At 48.1% G+C, this 20,507-nt stretch overlaps 1 protein-coding gene across 4 annotated transcripts in view; it reads right to left on the bottom strand.

The window, feature by feature from the left end:
* ATF2 (activating transcription factor 2) overlaps positions 1–20,507 on the bottom strand; it is a 120,001-nt gene that overhangs the window by 43,567 nt on the left and 55,927 nt on the right. The window contains exon 11 of one of the 4 annotated variants that reach the window (XM_077272650.1): positions 11,196–11,285. The exons of the other annotated variants lie outside the window; for them this stretch is intronic. Coding sequence (XP_077128765.1) covers positions 11,271–11,285 — 15 coding nt within the window. The 3' untranslated portion in view covers positions 11,196–11,270. Of the gene's footprint in view, positions 1–11,195; positions 11,286–20,507 lie in introns of those variants that run through there. 4 annotated transcript variants of the gene reach the window in all.

The following is a 20,507-nucleotide window of genomic DNA, read 5'->3' as shown; positions in this document are numbered from 1 at the left end:
TCACTTTTTATGGCGTTGAGCTGCAATACTAGACACAACCCATGGACATGTGTAGTGCCATTTCTAGAAGAAAGCGCCAATGTTTTTCTAATCCTCTATACTCTCTTTCACATTTTGATATAAGTCATAAGAAGTTCTAAGTTATAAATCTAAACTGTAACAGGCAGTCATTATTTAAGCTGCAAATGACAATATGTAGTAATTTTCAATCCATGCTAATGATTAAGAATGGAGATTTGTGCTCTAGTAGACATAGATGCTAAAAGAGTCATCTATGTATTGATCTGATGAGATTTTATAAAATATACCAGCATAGCGGACAATTACATGCATTTGTCAATTCACCCAAAAATCATGGTGTAAGGTTGCAGCAGAACGTGTCCTGCATGGAGTGTATGTGTCACCAAGGTGAATGGCCTTGGTGATGTTAAACCTGGAAATGAGTCTCCAGTAAGTGCTGAGAGGTTTGTTTAATGGAGCAGCATGGGTCCAGGTTTCAGGAATGGCTCGCAGAGATGGGTGGGACCGGTCATTCCCATCCTCCAATCTGACAGGTGCAGCTGCTGCTCACAAGGGGCTGTGTGTCTAAGGGAGAAAGACCTTGTGTGTGCTGCACAGACCCTGCTAGAGTTTGAGTGTAGAGGTGGAAACACCTTTGAGACTTTGGTCTATGGGGAACCTCATTGGAGTATATTAACTATTTGTTTATGTTCTTCCTTTGTGTGCTGGAGAAGGCACTTGTTAGTTTTCCTTTGGAAGACTTTTGGACTTAAATAAATATTCCTGTTTGATTAAGAAACTGCTTCCTGTCCCTACCTCACGCGCTGCCAAAGATTGAAATCCCTACAATGGTCATGCTGCCCTCATCCTCTACAACAAATTAACACTGCTTTGTATGCACATGCAATCTATTATGTCCAGGAACTGTCCCAGATTCTCATGCTCTGTAACCTGTCCTTCACTCATTTACAGTGAGCAGTTTTTCTTCATCAGCATCCTGCCAGCTTTAATGGTGCAGGACAACCGCCTCACTGTCCAGCATGCCCTTTTTCCAACATTGTTCAGGGACATGCCTGCCTTGAACTGACCTGAAAACCTGCCTCTCTGTTATGCCTTTGTGCAGGAAAGCAAAAGCAGAGTGACAAAGACCTGTCCCCACATCTGTAAAGGGACGAAAACCTGCCCTCACTTCCCGCTGAGCCAAAATCCCACCCCCACTCCCTTTAGAAGGACAAAAACCGGCCCCCTTCATGTACATAGACCCACCCCCACATCCTGTAGAGACAAAGACCTGCCACATTTCCTTTAGAGCGACAAAGACCCACCCCTTCATGTACATAGACCCACCCCCACATCCTGTAGAGACAAAGACCCGCCACATTTCCTTTAGAGCGACAAAGACCCACCCCTTCATGTACATAGACCCACCCCCACTTTCTGTAGAGACAAAGACCCGCCACATTTCCTTTAGAGTGACAAAGACCCACCCCTTCATGTACATAGACCCACCCCCACTTCCTGTAGAGACAAAGACCCGCCACATTTCCTTTAGAGCGACAAAGACCCACCCCTTCATGTACATAGACCCACCCCCACATCCTGTAGAGACAAAGACCCGCCACATTTCCTTTAGAGCGACAAAGACCCACCCCTTCATGTACATAGACCCACCCCCACTTCCTGTAGAGACAAAGACCTGCCCCACTTCCTTTAGAGCGACAAAACCTCACCCCCTTCATGTAGAAAGACTCACCCCCACTTCCTGTAGAGACAAAGCCTCACCCCTACTTCCTGTAGAGAGACAAAGATCCAGCCCTATTTCCTATGGAGACAAAAACCCACCCATACTTCCTGTAGACACAAAGACCCACCCCCTTCATTTAATCCACCATGGCATCTCTGGTACTAATGACGGATTACACTTGACAATAGGCAGGGCTACAAGATAATAGATGTGAATTGGCACACGTCACATATACATCATTACAGCAGTTACAGTCATTCAGGGTTAATATACATTTCATTCATATTATTGCTGAATTACAGCGATGGGATTTCTTAGTCTGTCACATACTTCTACTTTCTCTGGGTTTTCAACCTGTGTTACGTGCCATGTTTCTTAGCGGGTCTGGCACTGTGTTGAGGAGTTCCTTGTCTTTGGGACAATGCTCTACACAAACAAATCATCTCAAGTTGCTGATGGTGAACTCACTAAAAAATCCAAAAATAAAGGAGAACACCATTGTTCTCCAGGAATGACAGGGTTAACCCTTGTAGGGCTCTTAAGTAACCATATGGCTCTTACAAGATTTCCACATCGTGCTAGAATTTTTATTGGCAACAGCTTGTCTGTTTTACTCCTTAAGGTTTGTACGGCCTCGAAACCGCAAGGTTTAAATTAAAAGTCCTAGCTTCTCTGAAGAATGTAGCAGCCTCCCAAGAAGGGTGATGGCAGCCAAATGCTCAGCCTCTGGGTTCTTCTATTTCAATGTGGTAACAAAACAATTCCAATCCTGGCTGTATATACTAATAATTTCAGGAAAAACAATCTCCACCTTTAGACCTTCTTCCATTGATTCGCTTTAAATCGACTTTAAACATTGAGAAGATTGGCTTTATGTCATGTATTGCTTTTCTTCTCCATTAACATCCAAAGCAAGAAAATATTACGTGTTACACCATTGTTACACAATTACAGCTGCACTGAAAGCTCATCAGACTGTCAAAATCAACCAGTTGAAATATTACGTTTACTTTAGGTGTGACTGGAGGAAGAAAACATGATATAAAGCAATATTTTTTGAGAAGACTGACAGTGCTCCGAACTCTGCCTAAATTGAATCGCCAGTAGTGTTGAGCATTCTGATACTGCAATATCGGGTATCGGCCGATATTCGCGGTATCGGAGTTCCGATACTGAGTTCCAATACTTTTTGAATATCGAATACCGGAATCGGAAGTTCCCATAATGCAATGAGCCAGTTTGATTTTATTCAGCCAATGAGGAATCCCAAGAAGTGTGGGCACATCCTGTTATGCATGTTAGGCATGTTAACTAATGGCATGGCTGTGATTGGCTGCTGAAATTATGTCATGATGCACTATAAAAGCCGCCGCCGCCATTTTGGGTTCACTCTGCTGTGAATTTATTTAGGGACAGGACGCTGTTGTTCTGATTCTGAGGGACAGTTTGAGCTAGCGATTTTCTTTATTGTGCTTTACCCAGGCTACTTTATCAACCACTGTGTAAGAATTGAGAAGCTTTCTTTTGCCTTGCAGCGCTGTTCACGGCTGTCTGTGAGGTCTCTGTGTGAGTGCAGCTCACGCTGTAGTGTGTTCTGCAGCCACCTCCGGTTGTAGTCCGCTCAGCGTGCGTCACTGCCTCATACATTGTCCTTTTTTGTATTAGTGCTGCCCATTTTTCCTGATTTCTCCTATTAGTGTGGTTCCATCCGTATCCAGCTAGATTGCTTGAAAACACTATATAGGAGTAGATAGAGGAGCTTTTCTGCAGCCTTGCAGCGCTGTTCACGGCTGTCTGCGAGGTCTCTGTGTGTGAGTGCAGCTCACGCTGTAGTGTGTTCTGCAGCCACCTCCGGTTGTAGTCCGCTCAGCGTGCGTCACTGCCTCATACATTGTCCTTTTTTGCATTAGTGCAGCTCATTTTTCCTGATTTCTCCTATTAGTGTGGTTCCATCCGTATCCAGCTAGATTGCTTAAAAACACTATATAGGAGTAGATAGAGGAGCCTTTCTGCTGGCTTGTGCCCTGCAGTCCCAGCCAGATTAGTATTAGCCTATTTTTTGGAGCCTCATCTATTGTATTGTAGGTTACCTTCCTGCATTGCAATAGCTACAAAACGTTTGTGATACTATCGGTTTTACATCTTTGGGCACATCCAGTGTCTTTTTGTGGAAAAAAACAAACAAAAAGTTAATAAAGTTCACCAAACACTCCACTTTACAGTTGTGTAGGCCACATTAGCTCATATTAAAGTCTAGTCCACACTTTATAAAATTAGTGTTTCTTATACCTGTTAGCAGCTGTTCAGGAATAAGCACACTAAGCCCTTAGTACTTTTCAGCCTATCTTTATCAGTCTACCAAGATGAAGAAGGCAGGGAGTAAGGCACGTGGTCGTGGAGTTTCTGCAGGGAGAGGACGTGGGGATTCTGTGCCTGCTGCGGGCACCAGTGACTCAGCATCCCCCAGTCTTACCAGGGAACAGTCCTTTATGCGCAGCTTTGTAGGAGCTCGCCGTACCCCACTGCTGCGGGATGAACAAATTGAAGCCGTTGTCGTATGGATGGCAGCTAACGCATCGACTTCAATTAGTTCCAGATCCTCTCAGGTCCAGAGCACTGCAGAGCACCCATCTGTCTCTTCACCACCTGCCAAATTGCCCAGGCAGTCAGAGAGCCCTGGACAGGAGCCATCTCTACTTCTGTTCTCTGAATCTGTTGGCTTGGAAAGAGGGGGCCAGCCAAGCAGCATTCGAGAATGTTAAGAAGAGGTAGTATGCAGTGATGCGCAACAGCTTTGTCTCTGTGAATCTAAAGAGGCGGGTGGGCCAGTGCCTATGGTCAGCACACCTCACTACGCATCTGATGATGAGACTCAGGTGCCACTTTCTGGTGCATACTGTGCTGTCGAGACTACCCAGGAGAAGCAGTCGTTTGAAGAGGGTAGTGTAGATGATGAGGTCCTTGACCCATCATGGCGTGAGGTGCAGGAAGGTGGTGGGAGCAGCTCTGAGGAAGAGATTCCCTGAACGGCCAAAAAAGGAGGGAGAGGGAGGGGGCAGACTCTGTTGCCTGTAGCCTCCACTTTGGCACCCATTAGGAGCATGCCTCTTCCAAAAGCCAAAACGGGCGCTCCCAAGACTTGCAGTGCCTGGTCCTTTTTTGACACAGTTGCAGATGGCATTTGTTTTTCAAATGCAAGCTGTGTAATCAGAAAGTGAAAAGAGGGAAATGTGTCAGCAACCTTAATACCACAAATATGTGGAAACATATGCGGACCAAGCACGTGGTGGAGTTACAAAGACACACTGAAGACCTAGGCCAACCTACAGCGCCACCTACCACCTCTTCAGCTCGTTTTGTAGCCTCTTCCTCCAGCTCACACACAGCTGGTTCGGCTTCCTCACATGATCGCCATGGAAGAACCTCTGGCACTGTTGTACAGACACACAGTGTCATTCCACCCACAGCACCACGTCCCCTGTCATCCTCACACTCCCAGGCCAGTCTACAGCCATCGGTAGCACAGGCATGGGAGAAAAGGTGCCCATACTTGGCAAATCACTCCCAAGCACAGGCTCTGAATGCTGGCATTGCAAAACTACTGTCCCTTGACATGCTGTCATTCAGGCTGGTGGAGACTGACACCTTCCGTAACTTCATGGCATTGGCAGTCCCACAATACAACATGCCCAGCCGCTTTTATTTCAGCAGGCAAGCAGTCCCTGCCCTGCAAAAGCATGTGGAGGGAAAAATTAAACATGCGCTACTAAACGCCGTCAGTAGCAAGGTCCACCTGACCACCGATGCGTGGACCAGTAACCATGGACAGGTACGATATCTTTCCCTCACTGCCCATTGGGTAAATGTTGTGGAGCCGGGTACAGATCTTGAGAGTGGCGCTGTACGTGTTCTGCCAACTCCAAAGATTGCAGGAATCCAGTCTGTACACATTGACTCCTCCTCATACTCCAGTTCCTCTGAATCAGCACTGCAGGAGCCGTCACAGTCTACCTCCACATGGACCCGTGAACGCTTACCTGTTACAACTGATATGAGCACAGCTGTGGCCAAACGTCAACAGGCCGTATTGAAATTAATTTCTTTGGGGAATCGAAGTCACACAGCGCAGGAGCTCTGGAATGCCATCAAGCAGGAGAGCGACATGTGGTTTGTGCCAGCGAATCTCCAGCCAGGCATGGTAGTGTGTGACAATGGCCGAAATCTGGTGGCAGCTCTGGGCCTAGGCAACCTCACTCACATCCCATGTCTGGCACATGTGCTCAACTTGGTCGTGCAGAGTTTTTTGAGGGACTATCCGGATCTTGAGGCACTGCTGCACAAGGTCCGCATAGAGTGCGCTCACTTGCGGCATTCCAGCATGGCAAGATCACACATTGCAGCTCTGCAGCGCCAATTCCGCCTTCCGGAACATCGCATCATGTGACCTACCCACCAGGTGGAATTCAACGTTGCATATGTTGGAGAGGTTGTGTGAGCAGCAGGCAGCAGTAATGGAGTACCAGCTGCATCAGGCACAAACTGCGCGCCGTTCACACTTCACCACCACTGAGTGGGCCTCTATGAAGGACATCTGCCACGTTTTGCGTGCCTTCGATGATTCCATGCGGATGGCGAGTGCAGATGATGCACTAGTCAGCATGACTATCCCCCTTATCTGCCTGCTTGAAAAAACACTGCAAGCACTTAAGGTACCATCACACTCAGCGACGCTGCAGCGATATAGACAACGAGCCGATTGCTGCAGCGTCGCTGTTTAGGTCGCTGTAGAGACGTCAAACACAGCAGCTCCAGAACGATGCAGGAGTGATCCTGTGATGTAACGGAGACTCACTTATCGTTCTCACAGGTTGTTAGCTCCATGTGAAACATTGCTGGCATCGTTGCTTTTGCTGTCAAACACGACGATACACGCCGACCTGACGACCAATAAAGTTCTGGACTTCTAGCTCCGACCAGCGATATCACAGCGGATCCATATCGCTGCTGCGTGTCAAACACAACGAGATCGCTAACCAGGACGCTGCAACGTCACGGATCGTTGTCGTTCTCGTTGTAAAGTTGCTGAGTGTGAAGGTTCCTTAAGGGAGGAGGTTGTGGAAGAAGTGGAGGATGAGGAGTCATCTGCTTCTGGACAGTCTGCGCAATGTGGTTCCTCACAAAGGCCTAGGCAGGGGACACTTTGTGAGGAGGATGAGGAGTAGTCAATGGAGGAGGAAGACATGTCCAGAGGAGGGAGGTACACAATGCTCTAGTAGTCAGTGTGTAGAGCGAGGGTGGGGTGATGCAGAGCAAGCAGAGATGACGCCTCAAGCAGGGGACAGCGTTTCTTGGCCAGTTGGAAGTCTGCAGCACATGGTTGATTTAATGCTGCAGTGCCTGAGAAACGACCACCGCATCGCCCACATTCTCAACACAGCTGATTATTGGGTGTACACCCTCCTAGATCCTCGCTACCGGGACAACTTACAAAGCCACATAACACCGTTGAACCGGGAGCGTAAAATGCGGGAGTACCAAGACACACTGGTGCATTCCATCATGTTTTCCATTCCACCCGAGAGCAGTGCTGCTAGTGCTTTACAAAGCAGTTCAGTGCGTCGAGGCAGTGGAGGGAGCTCTGCACAAAGAGGGAGCAGAAGCAGAACCTCAGCACAAGGCAAGACCAGTATGGTCCAAATGTGGTATAGTTTTGTGTCCCCGCCACAAATGTCTACACCATCAGACGGCTCCAGTCAGCAGGAGGCAACGTTTCCATCAGATGGTGACAGACTACATGTCTTGTCCTCTCAGTGTTCTCCCACACGGCTCTTCCCCCTTCAAGTTTTGGGTCTCTAAGCTGGATACATGGCCACAGCTTAGCCATTATGCATTGGAGGTGCTGGCTTGCCCTGCTGCTAGTGCATTATCGGAACGCGTCTTTAGTGCCGCAGGCGGTGTACTAACAGACTGTCGCATGCGACTATCCTCCAATAACGTTGACCGGCTTACTTTTCTGAAAATGAACAAGGCCTGGATCTCGCAGGAATTTGCCAGTCCTCTTCCAGATTAAATAATTGGTTGGCAACAGTATCCAGGTCTCCTGTTGTGTTCATGTTTCTACCACCTGAACTGTAATCCCTGGGCTCCAACACCGCCAGTTGCTGCTCAGAAGTGCCATCTGCACAGTCAACACATGCTCCAGTGTTATTGGGGTTCAGTAACGTCAGCTGATCCCCTGCTGTGTGTCCGGCAATTTCTCCTGCTCCGTCCACACTCACACTACTACAGATTTTAAACTTGCTCCAATTAGGCCTCTGCCTCCACTCTGTTTCTAGCATTGACCCTGGGCTCCAACACCGCCAGTTGCTGCTCAGAAGTGCCATCTGCACAGGCAACACACATGCTCCAGTGTTATTGGGGTTCAGTAACGTCAGCTGATCCCCTGTGTGTGCAGCAATTTCCCCTGCTGCCTCCACATTCACACTACTACAGATATTAAACTTGCTCCAATCAGGCCTCTGGCTACACTCTATTTCTCCTGTAATCCCTGGGCTCCAACACCGCCAGTTGCTGCTCAGAAGTGCAGTCTGCACAGTCAACACATGCTCCAGTGTTATTGGGGTTCAGTAACGTCAGCTGATCCCCTGCTGTGTGTGCGGCAATTTCTCCTGCTCCATCCACATTCACACTAATACAGATATTAAACTTGCTCCAATTAGGCCTCTGGCTACACTCTGTTTCTAGCATTGACCCTGGGCTCCAACACTGCCAGTTGCTGCTCAGAAGTGCCGTCTGCACAGTCAACACTTGCTCCTGTGTGATTGGGGTTCAGTAACGTCAGCTGATCCCCTGCTGTGTGTCCGGCAATTTCGCCTGCTCTGTCCACATTCACACTACTACAGATTTTAAACTTGCTCCAATTACACCTCTGCTTCCACTCTGTTTCTAGTATGTACCCTGGGCTCCAACACCGCCAGTTGCTGCTCAGAAGTGCCGCCTGCACAGTCAACACTTGCTCCAGTGTTATTGGGGTTCAGTAACGTCAGCTGATCCCCTGCTGTGTGTCCGGCAATTTCTCCTGCTCCGTCCACATTCACACTACTACAGATATTAAATTTGCTCCAATTAGGCCTCTGGCTACTCTCTGTTTCTAGTATTTACCCTGGGCTCCAACACCGCCAGTTGCTGCTCAGAAGTGTCTTTGGCACGGGTACTCCCTCCTGCCCAGCCTGGTTCCAGCACGCCAGCTGTTTCCGGGTAGTGTCAACGTCACTTTGCCTCCAATACGTTGTCCTGTCGGGTTGCGGTCGGGTTAGCCGACTCTATGGTGCCTGCAGTTTAGGTGCTTCCTATGTGGGCTGCGGGATCTGGCAATGAAGGCTGGTTCCGTAGTGCCAATAGGACAAGCTCCCCCTGTAGGACTGTGGGTTTCGGTAACTCCGGCCGGCTCGCGGCCTTGCAACTTTTTTTTTCATGTGTACCTTCTGCTGCCTATCTGAGTTCCAGTACCATTAGCTGGTTCTTTGGAAGTCAATCTTGAATATGTCCCCCTGGGTTCCAGTAACGTCAGCTGGTTCCAGGCAGAGCCTATGGCTTAGGTGCCTCCTTCTCGGTATCCGAGTTCCACCAACGTCTGCTGGTCCTTGGTAGTGCTTTCTGGCACGGGTACCTCCTGCTTAGTAACCGGGTTCCAGTACCATCAGCTGGTCCTCGGTAGTTCCATTGGCTCTTGTACCTTCGGCTACCCATCCGGGTTCCAGTACCGTCAGCTGTTTCTCGGCAGTGTCTTTGGCTCTTGTACCTTCTGATACCCATCCGGGTTCCAGTACCGTCAGCTGGTTCTCGGCAGTGTCTTTGGCATGGGTACTCCCTTCTGCCCAGCCTGGTTCCAGCACGCCAGCTGTTTCCAGGTAGTGTCAACGTCACTTTGCCTCCAATATGTTGTCCTGTCGGGTTGCAGTCGTGTTAGCCGACTCTATGATGCCTGCAGTTTAGGTGCTTCCTATGTGGGCTGCGGGATCTGGCAATGAAGGCTGGTTCCGTAGTGCCAATAGGACAAGCTCCCTCTGTAGGACTGTGGGTTTCGGTAACTCCGGCCGGCTCGCGGCCATTCAACTTTTTTTTTCGTGTGTACCTTCTGCTGCCTATCTGAGTTCCAGTACCATTAGCTGGTTCTTTGGAAGTCAATCTTGAATATGTCCCCCTGGGTTCCAGTAACGTCAGCTGGTTCCAGGTGGAGCCTTTGGCTTAGGTGCCTCCTTCTCGGTATCCAAGTTCCACCAAAGTCTGCTGGTCCTTGGTAGTGCTTTCTGGCAGGGGTACCTCCTGCTTAGTAACCGGGTTCCAGTACCATCAGCTGGTCCTCGGTAGTTCCATTGGCTCTTGTACCTTCGGCTACCCATCCGGGTTCCAGTACCGTCAGCTGGTTCTCGGCAGTTCCTCAGCCTTCTTGTACCTTCTGCTACATTTCCAAGTTCAAGCTTTTTGAAATGGTTTTTGGTAATCACTCTGGATCTCCCTGACGACGACCCTAAAGACGACGACCCTGAAGACCACCCCGAAGAAGACGATGACCCCGTACACGACGACCCTGAAGACCACCCAGAAGAAGACGATGACCCCAGAGACGACGACCCTGAAGACCACCCCAAAGAAGACGACGACCCCGAAAACGACGACCCTGAAGACCACCCCGAAGAAGACGACCCCGAAAGTGACGACCCTGAAGACCACCCCGAAGAAGACCAAGAAGATGACCCTGAAGAAGATGACCAAAAGGACAAAGAACAAGAAGACAACCACCAAGATACAGAAGAACAAGAGACAGAAGACCAAGAAGCAGAAGAACAAGAAGCTGCAGAACAAAAAGCAGAAGAACATTAAGCATAAGACTAAAATTCATGGCAAAAGATATTATCTAAATTATAAGCAGAAGAAGACTAAGCAGTGTATGGGGGTGAGTCCGTTCCTCCTCGTGGTGCCCCTGGAAAATACCTGCTGCTGCAGGCAAAACTGAATGCGGACAAATCCTGTTGTAAATCTTTTGTGACAAGCAGAGCGGAAGGTGTAATCTTCAAACTTTTAGAGATAACAACTACAGGAATGCCTGTCACAAAGTAAAAATATGATGAAGAAGAAGAATATAAAGAAGATGAAGAAGTAGGATATGAAGAAGAATAATAGTTGAATAAGAAGAATATGAAGAATGTAAAAAAAAAGAATAATAGGAAGAAGGTGAAGAAGAAGAAGATGAATAAGGCGAAGAAGAAGTTGATGAAAAAGATGCTGCTGCTGAGGATGATGAAGGAGAAAGTGTGGGAGAAGTAAAAAAGAAGGTGAAGAGCATGGAAGTAGTGAAACATAAATATCTGACAAAATATAAAAAAGCTTAACATAGTCAATATATTTGTAACTCCGAACAGCTTAAAAAAATATTAATTCCTGCTATTCCATTTGATTGGGCTAAACCTCTAATGTCTCCTCCGCCTCCCCCAATACATTCGACATTATTCTTCGTTGTTTTCCTTCATGTAGAATTAACCTACAATGAAAGAAAGGGTTTATTTTCATTCCGATATTTGTGTCCCATTGACTTGCATTGGTTTCCGGTATCGGAATCGGCGATTTCAGATATTTTTGGGGTATCGGTCCGATCCAATCCGATCCGATAGTTCCCGATATCGGAAGGTATCGCTCAACACTAATTGCCAGTCCTGCACGATCACACTGACAATGCAGGAGGCAAACAGGCTTGTACACAGTGTCAGTGTGGATGAGTTCTCATCCCGCTCTCCTGTCTGCAGTGAGCAGGTGCTGCAGACAGGAGAAAAGGATAAAAACACCCCCACACTGTCAGTATGTGTATATGAGCTTGTTTGGCTCCTGCAATGTCAGTACATACAGGCTCTCAACCCTCTCGCCTATCTGCAGTGGACGTATGTTACTGTGAGTCTGTGTGCAGTGAGTAGATGCTGTAGACAGGAGAGAAGGATAAGAACGCACCCACACTAACCATATGTGTATATAAGCTTGCAATGTCAGTACATGTGGACTCTTATCCTCACCCAGATATAAAATAGAACCATTTTTCTGCCCAACTAAAGAAGTAAAATCTATATTGCGGGTATTTTATAGTCCTTATAGTACTGTATAAGAAGTGGAAATCGTGTTTTGAGAGCTGCTGACTCCCTTTAAAAAAAAATAACGCAAGATTAAAACAATTTTGAACAGGAATGTAACATTCCTTAATATGGCAGTGTAATAGTCACTTAAATAATAATAGAGATGAGTGAGCACTAAAATGCTTGGCTGCTCGTTACTTGAACCAAGCAACTTCTAATGCTCGGGTGCTCGTTTCGAGTATAATGGGAGTCAATAGGAAATCCGAGTGTTTTTCCGGCAGACCCTACACGGAGGTCTGGTGGGGCAGTGAAAATATTGAATGGAAGGACAACAGCATGGGAGAGACCCATGGAAGTATCGCTGCTGAGAATAATGGTGTCACGACACTTTTACTCCACTTTAAGGACTGACAAAAAAAAACATTAAAAAAATCGATGAAAAATTGGAGTTTACAGGAAAAAAAAATGTTAAGAAACATTTTTAGCTGTATAATGACATATATAAGGATACATTGAAAAAGGATTTAAAAAAATAAATACAATTTAAGTAAACCAAAATTTATTTTTTTGTTTATCAAAAAATTGGAAATTTCAGTGTAATTTATGAAGGACAAACCCAGCCCAAAATTACAAGCAGGGTCAGCCATACACCCTTGAAGGCACCACACCAACTGTGATGCCTCATAAAAAAGAAACTGTACTTGTGTTACTTATAAACTCATAAAGGCTTTGCACAAAGTGCAGAGCGATTAAAAAATTATAAGTAGGGTCATCCATAGACTCTAGAAGGTAACAACTGGCGGGCCTCATTCAACTATTAACATTAAAAACAGTATGTGCTGCAGTTCTCTGGTGGTTTGGAAAAGTGGGGTTTAATCCAGGCTTAGTTCATTGTTATCAGAGTGAGCAGTTCAGCATGTTCTGTTGACAGATGAAAGCTCCTGTCTGTTATGACCCCCCAGGTGGCATTAAAAACCACGCTGGTTTTGCTGACCAGGACAAGAGTGGTATTCCTGGACACGTGCTGGCACAAGGCGGGGACACCACAGCAGCTGGGGACAGAGTGCCGAGGGACCAAATTTGTACACCTGTAGTAGCAGGACAATTTTTTTTTGAGTGAGCTTCTGGGATCCAGACAGACCCTTGCATCTTTCATCCAACCACTGATGTTTCTGGATTGTGAGTTACGGGGAAAGCAAAAGAAACGTTAATGGATATGCGAGAAAAGGTAGATGAACTGTATAAAACAGGAAAGGGATACAAAAAGATATCCAAGGAATTGATAATGCCAGTCAGCAGCATTCAAATTGTGAATAACAAATAGAAAATCAGGGGCTCTGTAAAAGCAAAACCACGGTCAGGAAGACCAGCAAAAATTACGTCCACAACTGCCAAGAAAATTGTTCGGGATGCAAAGAAAAACCCACAAATAACATCAGCTGAAATACAAGACTCTCTGAAAACTAGCGGTGTGGCTGTTTCAAGATGCACAATAAGGAGGCACTTGAAGAAAAATGGGCTGCATGGTCGAGTCGCCAGAAGAAAACCATTACTGCGCAAATGCCACAAGGTATCTCGGGTACAATATGCAAAACAACACAGAGACAAGCCTCAAAACTTCTGGAACAAGGTAAGTTGGAGTGAGGAGACCAAAATTAAACTTTTTGGCCACAAGAAAAAATGTTACATTTGGAGAGCGGTCAACAAGCCACTGTCCTTACTCTTGCAACTCTTTCTCCCTCTGTAGACTAAAAGCAGAATGTATGCGATACAAACATCAAAGTAAAGGATTAGTCCTCATAAGGGCTTTTAGTATGACGGTTCAGATTCCGCACCAGAATCAACACTTCAGGAGTCTGCTTCGTTATACTGTGCACACACAGGCCTGGACAAGCACTCTCTCCCTCCAATACGAAGTGTCACAGAATTGTGTAATGGAGTCAGTGTGCCGAGCCTGGCGGCGCCTGTTCTTTTGTAATCCGTGATGAGGTCATACGGCGAGTGAATGACAGTAATGCCACCACGGAGATGGCTACAGTCTTACAGTGACTGGCAGGCAATCTCTGCATGTTTATTGGCTGTGTAAAAGGCGCAAAACATGCAGGGAGAGGATTCGAGCATTACATCTGAGCACCAGCCAATGCTCGTCGAGTGCGGAGCACATCCGAGCACCTAGATACTAGAGTGATATCAGAGTATCACCGAGCATGCTCGTCGCTCATCCGTAACGATTAACCAATAATAATTAAATGGACCAACAAGGGACACAGGAAGCTTGATAAAACTGGGAACATAGTGTGACCAGGGGCATGGGTGAAGGGTTGCAATAGCACCTGATCCTAGAGCCTACGGGGCAAAATAGTACTTTTGACACAAGTGAGAACACCAATATTACTACAGACCAATATTAGTTGGACGCAATATTGCACTGGGGCCCACAAGCTTCAAATTATACTCCAGGGTGTTGTTCTTGCAGAGAGAAATTCCCTTGCTTGCAGTGAACTCCCCAATCAGAAAGTTTTCATTATTTTTAATAGGAAGAAAAGTATCTTGTAAATACAGTACGTTGCGATGCTGCACTCCTAAACACTGCAATTACTACACCAAAAGGAAAAGCTTAGGAATAATGAAAATAACATGAGCAACACCATGAAGATACATTTCAAAAAACTGACCGTCACATCCAAACATAGACTAAGTGTGAACAGGTGCTGGACCTAGAGTCACCAACTCATATACAGTCAAGTAAATAAGGCAGCACACTGCACTCTAGACCCTAGGTTCAGCACCTGTTCACACTTAGTCTATGTTTGGATGTGACGGTCAGTTTTTTGAAATGTATTATTTAGCTTTCTGACTGAGCACTCCGCCTCTTAGCCACAGGTGTTTTAATCGCAACAGGTCCATTACCCCTCCAGAGAGAGAGAGAGAGAATGTTAGTCTAAGAAGAGGATTCACAGGTTTCCATTCAGATGGAGACGTTTATTCTCAGCGAGGAAAGGAAAAGGAGATTTTTGTTTACTTACCGTAAAATCCTTTTCTCCGAGCCAATCATTGGGGGACACAGACCGTGGGTGTTATGCTGCTTGCCACTAGGAGGACACTAAGTGATACAAAGAAAGTTAGCTCCTCCCCTGCAGTATACACCCTCCTGCTGGCCCTCAGCTAACCAGTTCGGTGCAAAAAGCAGTAGGAGATCAGTAACAACATATTAGCTTACAGCATGTCATATCATATATGAGAGTATAGCATATCGGATTGTAAAAACAAGCATAAGCCAATACTAGGGTGGGAGCTGTGTCCCCCAATGATTGGCTCGGAGAAAAAGATTTTACGGTAAGTAAACAAAAATCTCCTTTTCTCCTACGCCTCATTGGGGGACACAGACCGTGGGACGTACCAAAGCAGTCCCTGGGTGGGGACAACATCCGATCAGGCTCTGTGTAACCGCTACTTACAAGTGCGCCACCGCGGCCTGCAGAGTCCGCCTGCCCAGAGTCACATCTGTGGAAGTCTGGGAATTATAATGCTTCAAGAATGCATGCGGACTGGACGAATCCGCAAACGTGCAGGCGTGTCTTGTTGACGCCTGGTGCCTGGCACCCACGATAGACGGGGAGATAGGCTGTCATCTAACACGGAAGGACTACTGGATGGTGAAGGAATACACCAGGCTAAATGGCCGATGGAGACGGCCAAACCCTTCCTGTAAAAGTCAGGAAGCCTTCCTCTTACCGGTAGGAAACCCAAGATACAGTGTCCAACCTTCGGAAGGACGCCGTCCTCAAGACATACCTACTCAGAGCACTTGCTCTGTCCGGAATATGGGGACCTCATTCCATTTTGTGGAGTGGTGCCAAAAGAGATGAGGGAGGAACTATGCCCTCATGACAGTAGTAATACAATACCACCTTGGTAACTAGGGACAGGGAAGGCTTGAGGACAACCTTGCTTTGAAGGAAATAAGAGAAAAAAGTCTGAAAAGACCCGTTAGCACCGAAGACTCGTCAGGATGAGGATATAGCCGAGAGAAAAGGGGGCAACCTTCCCTAATAGAATAGATCCCAATGATCTAACGGTATGCAATAGGGAAGAATTACATGTGAAAAACATCCTGCGAGGTGGTCCCTACTTGCAGCTTTGTTGCAGAAATACAGAAAGCTACCAGCTCCGCAAGTGAACTGACGTGGTCAGTACGGATGTCCGAGGATCACTGGGGCCCTTTCTGCTTCTGAAAAGTTTTCGGAAGTGGAAACTGGTACCACGGAATAACCGGAGCATGCAGTGCGAAGGCTCCTGGATCTCGAGGCCGAACAACCAACTCCAGTACGCCGGCGATCAGTCAGGACGCTATCCGAGCTACAACTGTAGAGCTCCAGTGAAGGCGGGTCTGATGGAATACTTCCGGTGAAGTTCCCACTCACTTGAGGTGAAACCCTGACGACTAAATATGTTCGCAGCCCAGAGTTCTACTTCTGGGATATGAACTGCCAATATCACCGAGTGATAGATCTCGGCCCATGTGAGGTACTTTGGCCATGGTGCTTGAACGTGGGTACTCGCTAGATGATTGACGTATGACACAGCTGTGGCGTTGTCCAATTGAATTCGGATGGGTTGACCCGCCATAAGGAGTGGACCTACTATAGGACTACCCTTGAGATCTCCAGAGCAATGATCGGGAGAAGAGGACTGGCATTGGAAGTTACTAGTAACCATGGAACCGGGAGAAAAAACTCCGGATGAAGAAGGAACTCAGAGACTATCGTCTGAAAGGCTGCTTGACTTGCTGAAAACTAACGGAGCAAAGGAAACTGTTTCCATTGTCGTCTCCGTTTTTTTTTTTTTTTTTTTTTTGGAACCCTCCCAGCAAATCGAATGAAATGAGGGGATGAGTGAGCAAGAGCGCGAGCTCCCGTTGAAAAACCATGACCTTGTCCGGAGGGAGATTTACCACCCTTCTGGAGGAATACTGGATCATCCTCAAAAAGGATATCTGCTGGGCTGGAAATGAGGAGTTGTCTAAGTCTAGCCACCAGCCCAGGTGAGAGGGTATCGCAAGAGATATAGATGACTTAGCGTAGTCCTGCAAGGGTGGGTAAACAGTCGGTCAAACAGGATAGGACGACCACGCCTCTAGGTGCAAGATGACAGCCACCATGACCCTTGCGAACACCCTGGATGAAGTAGCAAGGCCGAAGAACAAGGTCGTGACTTAAATGCTATTCACGAATGGAAAAGCAAAGGAATTTTTGAAGAGGTTAGGCATCCCGAATGTCGATGGATGCCCGAAACTGCACCTTTTTTGTTGAAGTAATGGCTGAGCGGATGAGACTCCATTCGAAGAAGAAGAAGAACCTTGTGAAAAGATTGTTAGAAGTTTGAGGTCCGGAATCGGTCCTACTTATCGTTCCACCTTTTAGTAACCAAGATCCCTTAGATCTAGACTGTCCTGGACAACCCTTTCACTGTTGGTCGGGGCTGCGGAAACGTACGATTGTTCGTTAGTCTCCCGCTCAAGAATATGATTGACCAGCTGAACTGTCTTCAGGAAAGTGATACTGGTGTGAATCAAAGTAGTTAAGGGCTCTAAGCAGGAGACCGTTGCTCTAGCATCCATGCGGCGGATAGGGAGGTTAAAGGGCTGGACCCGTAGTTGCCAAACGGAACAAACCAGATGTGCTATTTGACAGATCGTGGCATTTTTAATTAAGGACATATCGGGCAGGGATACTGGTAGGTAACCCACAGGAGATTGTACCCGGTTAATCTGCCGAGTGGCAGAATGCGCCGCTGCTTCCAGCAGGTCATCGCAGAGTTAAAAATTAGGAGCCTCGATCCACCATCCTCTTAACAAGGAAGTGGAGAGGGAAATTCGCCTACTTGCATCTTCTGTTAAATAGTGGTGATGCAGAGGGGGGTGCTCAGACGCCCGAAAAAAAAGGATGCCTCTGTACATCCACAGAGTGCAGGTCTCCGGGTGGACAGGACAGGCTGTCTGGCGTTAGGCCTGGACCTTCGAGTGCCCGTCTGTTGATGGTGTGGGGAGACCGGCGCCCTTTAAAGTGCCTGTCGCCCTTAAAAATCAGACCAGGCATAGCGTCCCGCGTAGAGGCTTCTGTCCAGTGAATCGCATATCCGGACTGGATGGCAAAAGCTCTACGAGGGAGTTTAGGCTGAGGGAACTAGTTACACTGGGATAAACTGGGCTCGGCAGCAGAGGGCTCCTCAATTATGACCAGTTTCGGATTGGTCATGGTGCCCTCAAGACCAGGGAATACTGGTCGTGTGCCGTTAAGACCAGGGAAAACTGGTCGTGTGCCTTTAAGACCAGGGAAAACTGGTCGTGTGCCTTTAAGACCAGGGAAAACTGGTCGTGTGCCTTCAAGACCAGGGAAAACTGGTCGTGTGCCTTTAAGACCAGGGAATACTGGTCGTGTGCCTTTAAGACCAGGGAATACTGGTCGTGTGCCTTTAAGACCAGGGAATACTGGTCGTGTGCCTTTAAGACCAGGGATTACTGGTCGTGTGGCTTTAAGACCAGAGAATGCTGGTCGTGTGCCTTTAAGACCAGGGAATACTGGTAGTGCGCCATTAAGACCAGGGAATACTGGTCGCGTGCCTTTAAGACCAGGGAAAACTGGACGTGTGCCTTTAAAACCCGGGAATTCTGGTCACACGCCCTTAAAGGGAACCTGTCACCACGTTTTTGGAAGATGGGATAAAAATAGCGTTAAATAGGGGCAGAGGTGGGCGTTACATTAGTGTGTGTGTTATGCGTTTATTACCCACCTAAGTTGCCGAAATAACTTTGCAAAGTCTCCGTTTTCGCCTGTCAATCAGGCTGGTCAGGTCACATGGGCGTGGTGTCTTCACCCAGATTTGGCGTAGTTTTCCGTTGGTGGCGTAGTGGTGTGCGCATGCCCAAAGTCCGGAATCCTCTTCCAGGGGATTTAAAATAGCGCGGTGTTCGTTATTGCATTGGTGATCGGTGGGCGCGGCCATCTTCCTTTGGCCGCGCGTGCGCAGAAGCGGCGCTCTGCTGGCCGCGGCTTCAGGAAAATGGCCGCGGGATGCCGCGCGTGCGCAGATGGATATCGCGGCGGCCATTTTCCTGAAGCCGCGGCCAGCAGAGCGCCGCTTCTGCGCACGCGCGGCCAAAGGAAGATGGCCGCGCCCACCGATCACCAATGCAATAACGAACACCGCGCTATTTTAAATCCCCTGGAAGAGGATTCCGGACTTTGGGCATGCGCACACCACTACGCCACCAACGGAAAACTACGCCAAATCTGGGGGAAGACAACGCCCATGCGACCTGACCAGCCTGATTGACAGGCGAAAACGGAGACTTTGCAAAGTTATTTCGGCAACTTAGGTGGGTAATAAACGCATAACACACACACTAATGTAACGCCCACCTCTGCCCCTATTTAACGCTATTTTTATCCCATCTTCCAAAAACGTGGTGACAGGTTCCCTTTAAGACCAGGGAATACTGGTCACGCGCTTTTAAGACCAGGGAATACTGGTCACGTGCCTTTAAGACCAGGGAATACTGGTCACGTGCCTTTAAGACCAGGGGATACTGGTCACGTACCCTTAAGACCAGGGAATACTGGTCACGAGCCTTTAAGACCAGGAAATACTGGTCACGTGCCTTTAAGACCAGGGAATACTGGTCACGTGCCTTTAAGACCAGAGAATACTGGTCGTGTGACTTTAAGACTGGGAATACTGGTCATGCGGGTTTAGGTAAAATCTCGCAGCGAGCGAGAAGCGCCAATTTAGGGGACGGAGCTACAGGCACGACGTGGGCGGAGCCTTGAAACTTCCATGATAGGCCCCAGCCGGGGCGTAAATTTCTGCAGCCGGCGTCAGCGTAAGAGTTAGGGGTGGTCACCCGTTGCTCGAGAAAATTGAGCGCTTCCGCGTCAGGCGCTAAGCGTCAGGAAAAAAGGCTAAGCCGCCTTGAGGCGACACAGTGCGCTTCTGGAGGTGCGGACTACACATCGGCCGAAGCCGGGAGCTAAATTTGTTAGCCGGCTGGAGCGTTACCTCAGGGAGGTGGTCACAGGGAAGTCTGAGACTGCCTGTCAATATCCCGCTGCAGAAGCCCATTGCTAGCAGGATCCACTTACCAACGGTGCGCGTCCCGGCATGGAGCCGCCGCGGATGTCGGGTATTGCAGCGTGGACGGTGCAGGGGTAGAGAGGTAAACCTCAATCCATCATCCCTTTGTTAGGGAGGTGGAGAGGAACCGTCCGCCTCCTTGTCCGCTTTCACAGTGGTGGAGGCTGCCCGGACCATGGAGGGGGGCTTCTTCCACGAAGTTCAGCCCATCGGGACCATGAAAGCACCTCCGCTCCTGAAAGGTATTTCACTGCGGCCTAGTCCGGCTGCAAAAGCCGGGGACTAAATTTATGGAGCCTGCCGGTGGAGCGCGTCGGCGGCCGCGCGCCGAATGATTGCCGCTGGCGTACCGGCCAGTGGCTCCCCCAGGACCGCATCTTCCAGTCAGGCAGCGTGAGGAAGCATGGCCCCCCCGAGATCTGCAGGGCGCCTCTCGTCCCAGACGAGAAGCGCCGATATAGGGGGCGGAGTTACGGCCGTGGGAGGGATCTGCCCACTGCGGCCTACTC

Source organism: Ranitomeya variabilis, chromosome 7, assembly GCF_051348905.1.
Source record: "Ranitomeya variabilis isolate aRanVar5 chromosome 7, aRanVar5.hap1, whole genome shotgun sequence".
NCBI lineage: Eukaryota > Metazoa > Chordata > Amphibia > Anura > Dendrobatidae > Ranitomeya > Ranitomeya variabilis.
Note: the sequence above shows the minus strand (reverse complement) of the source record. Positions and strands in the feature narration are given on the sequence as shown.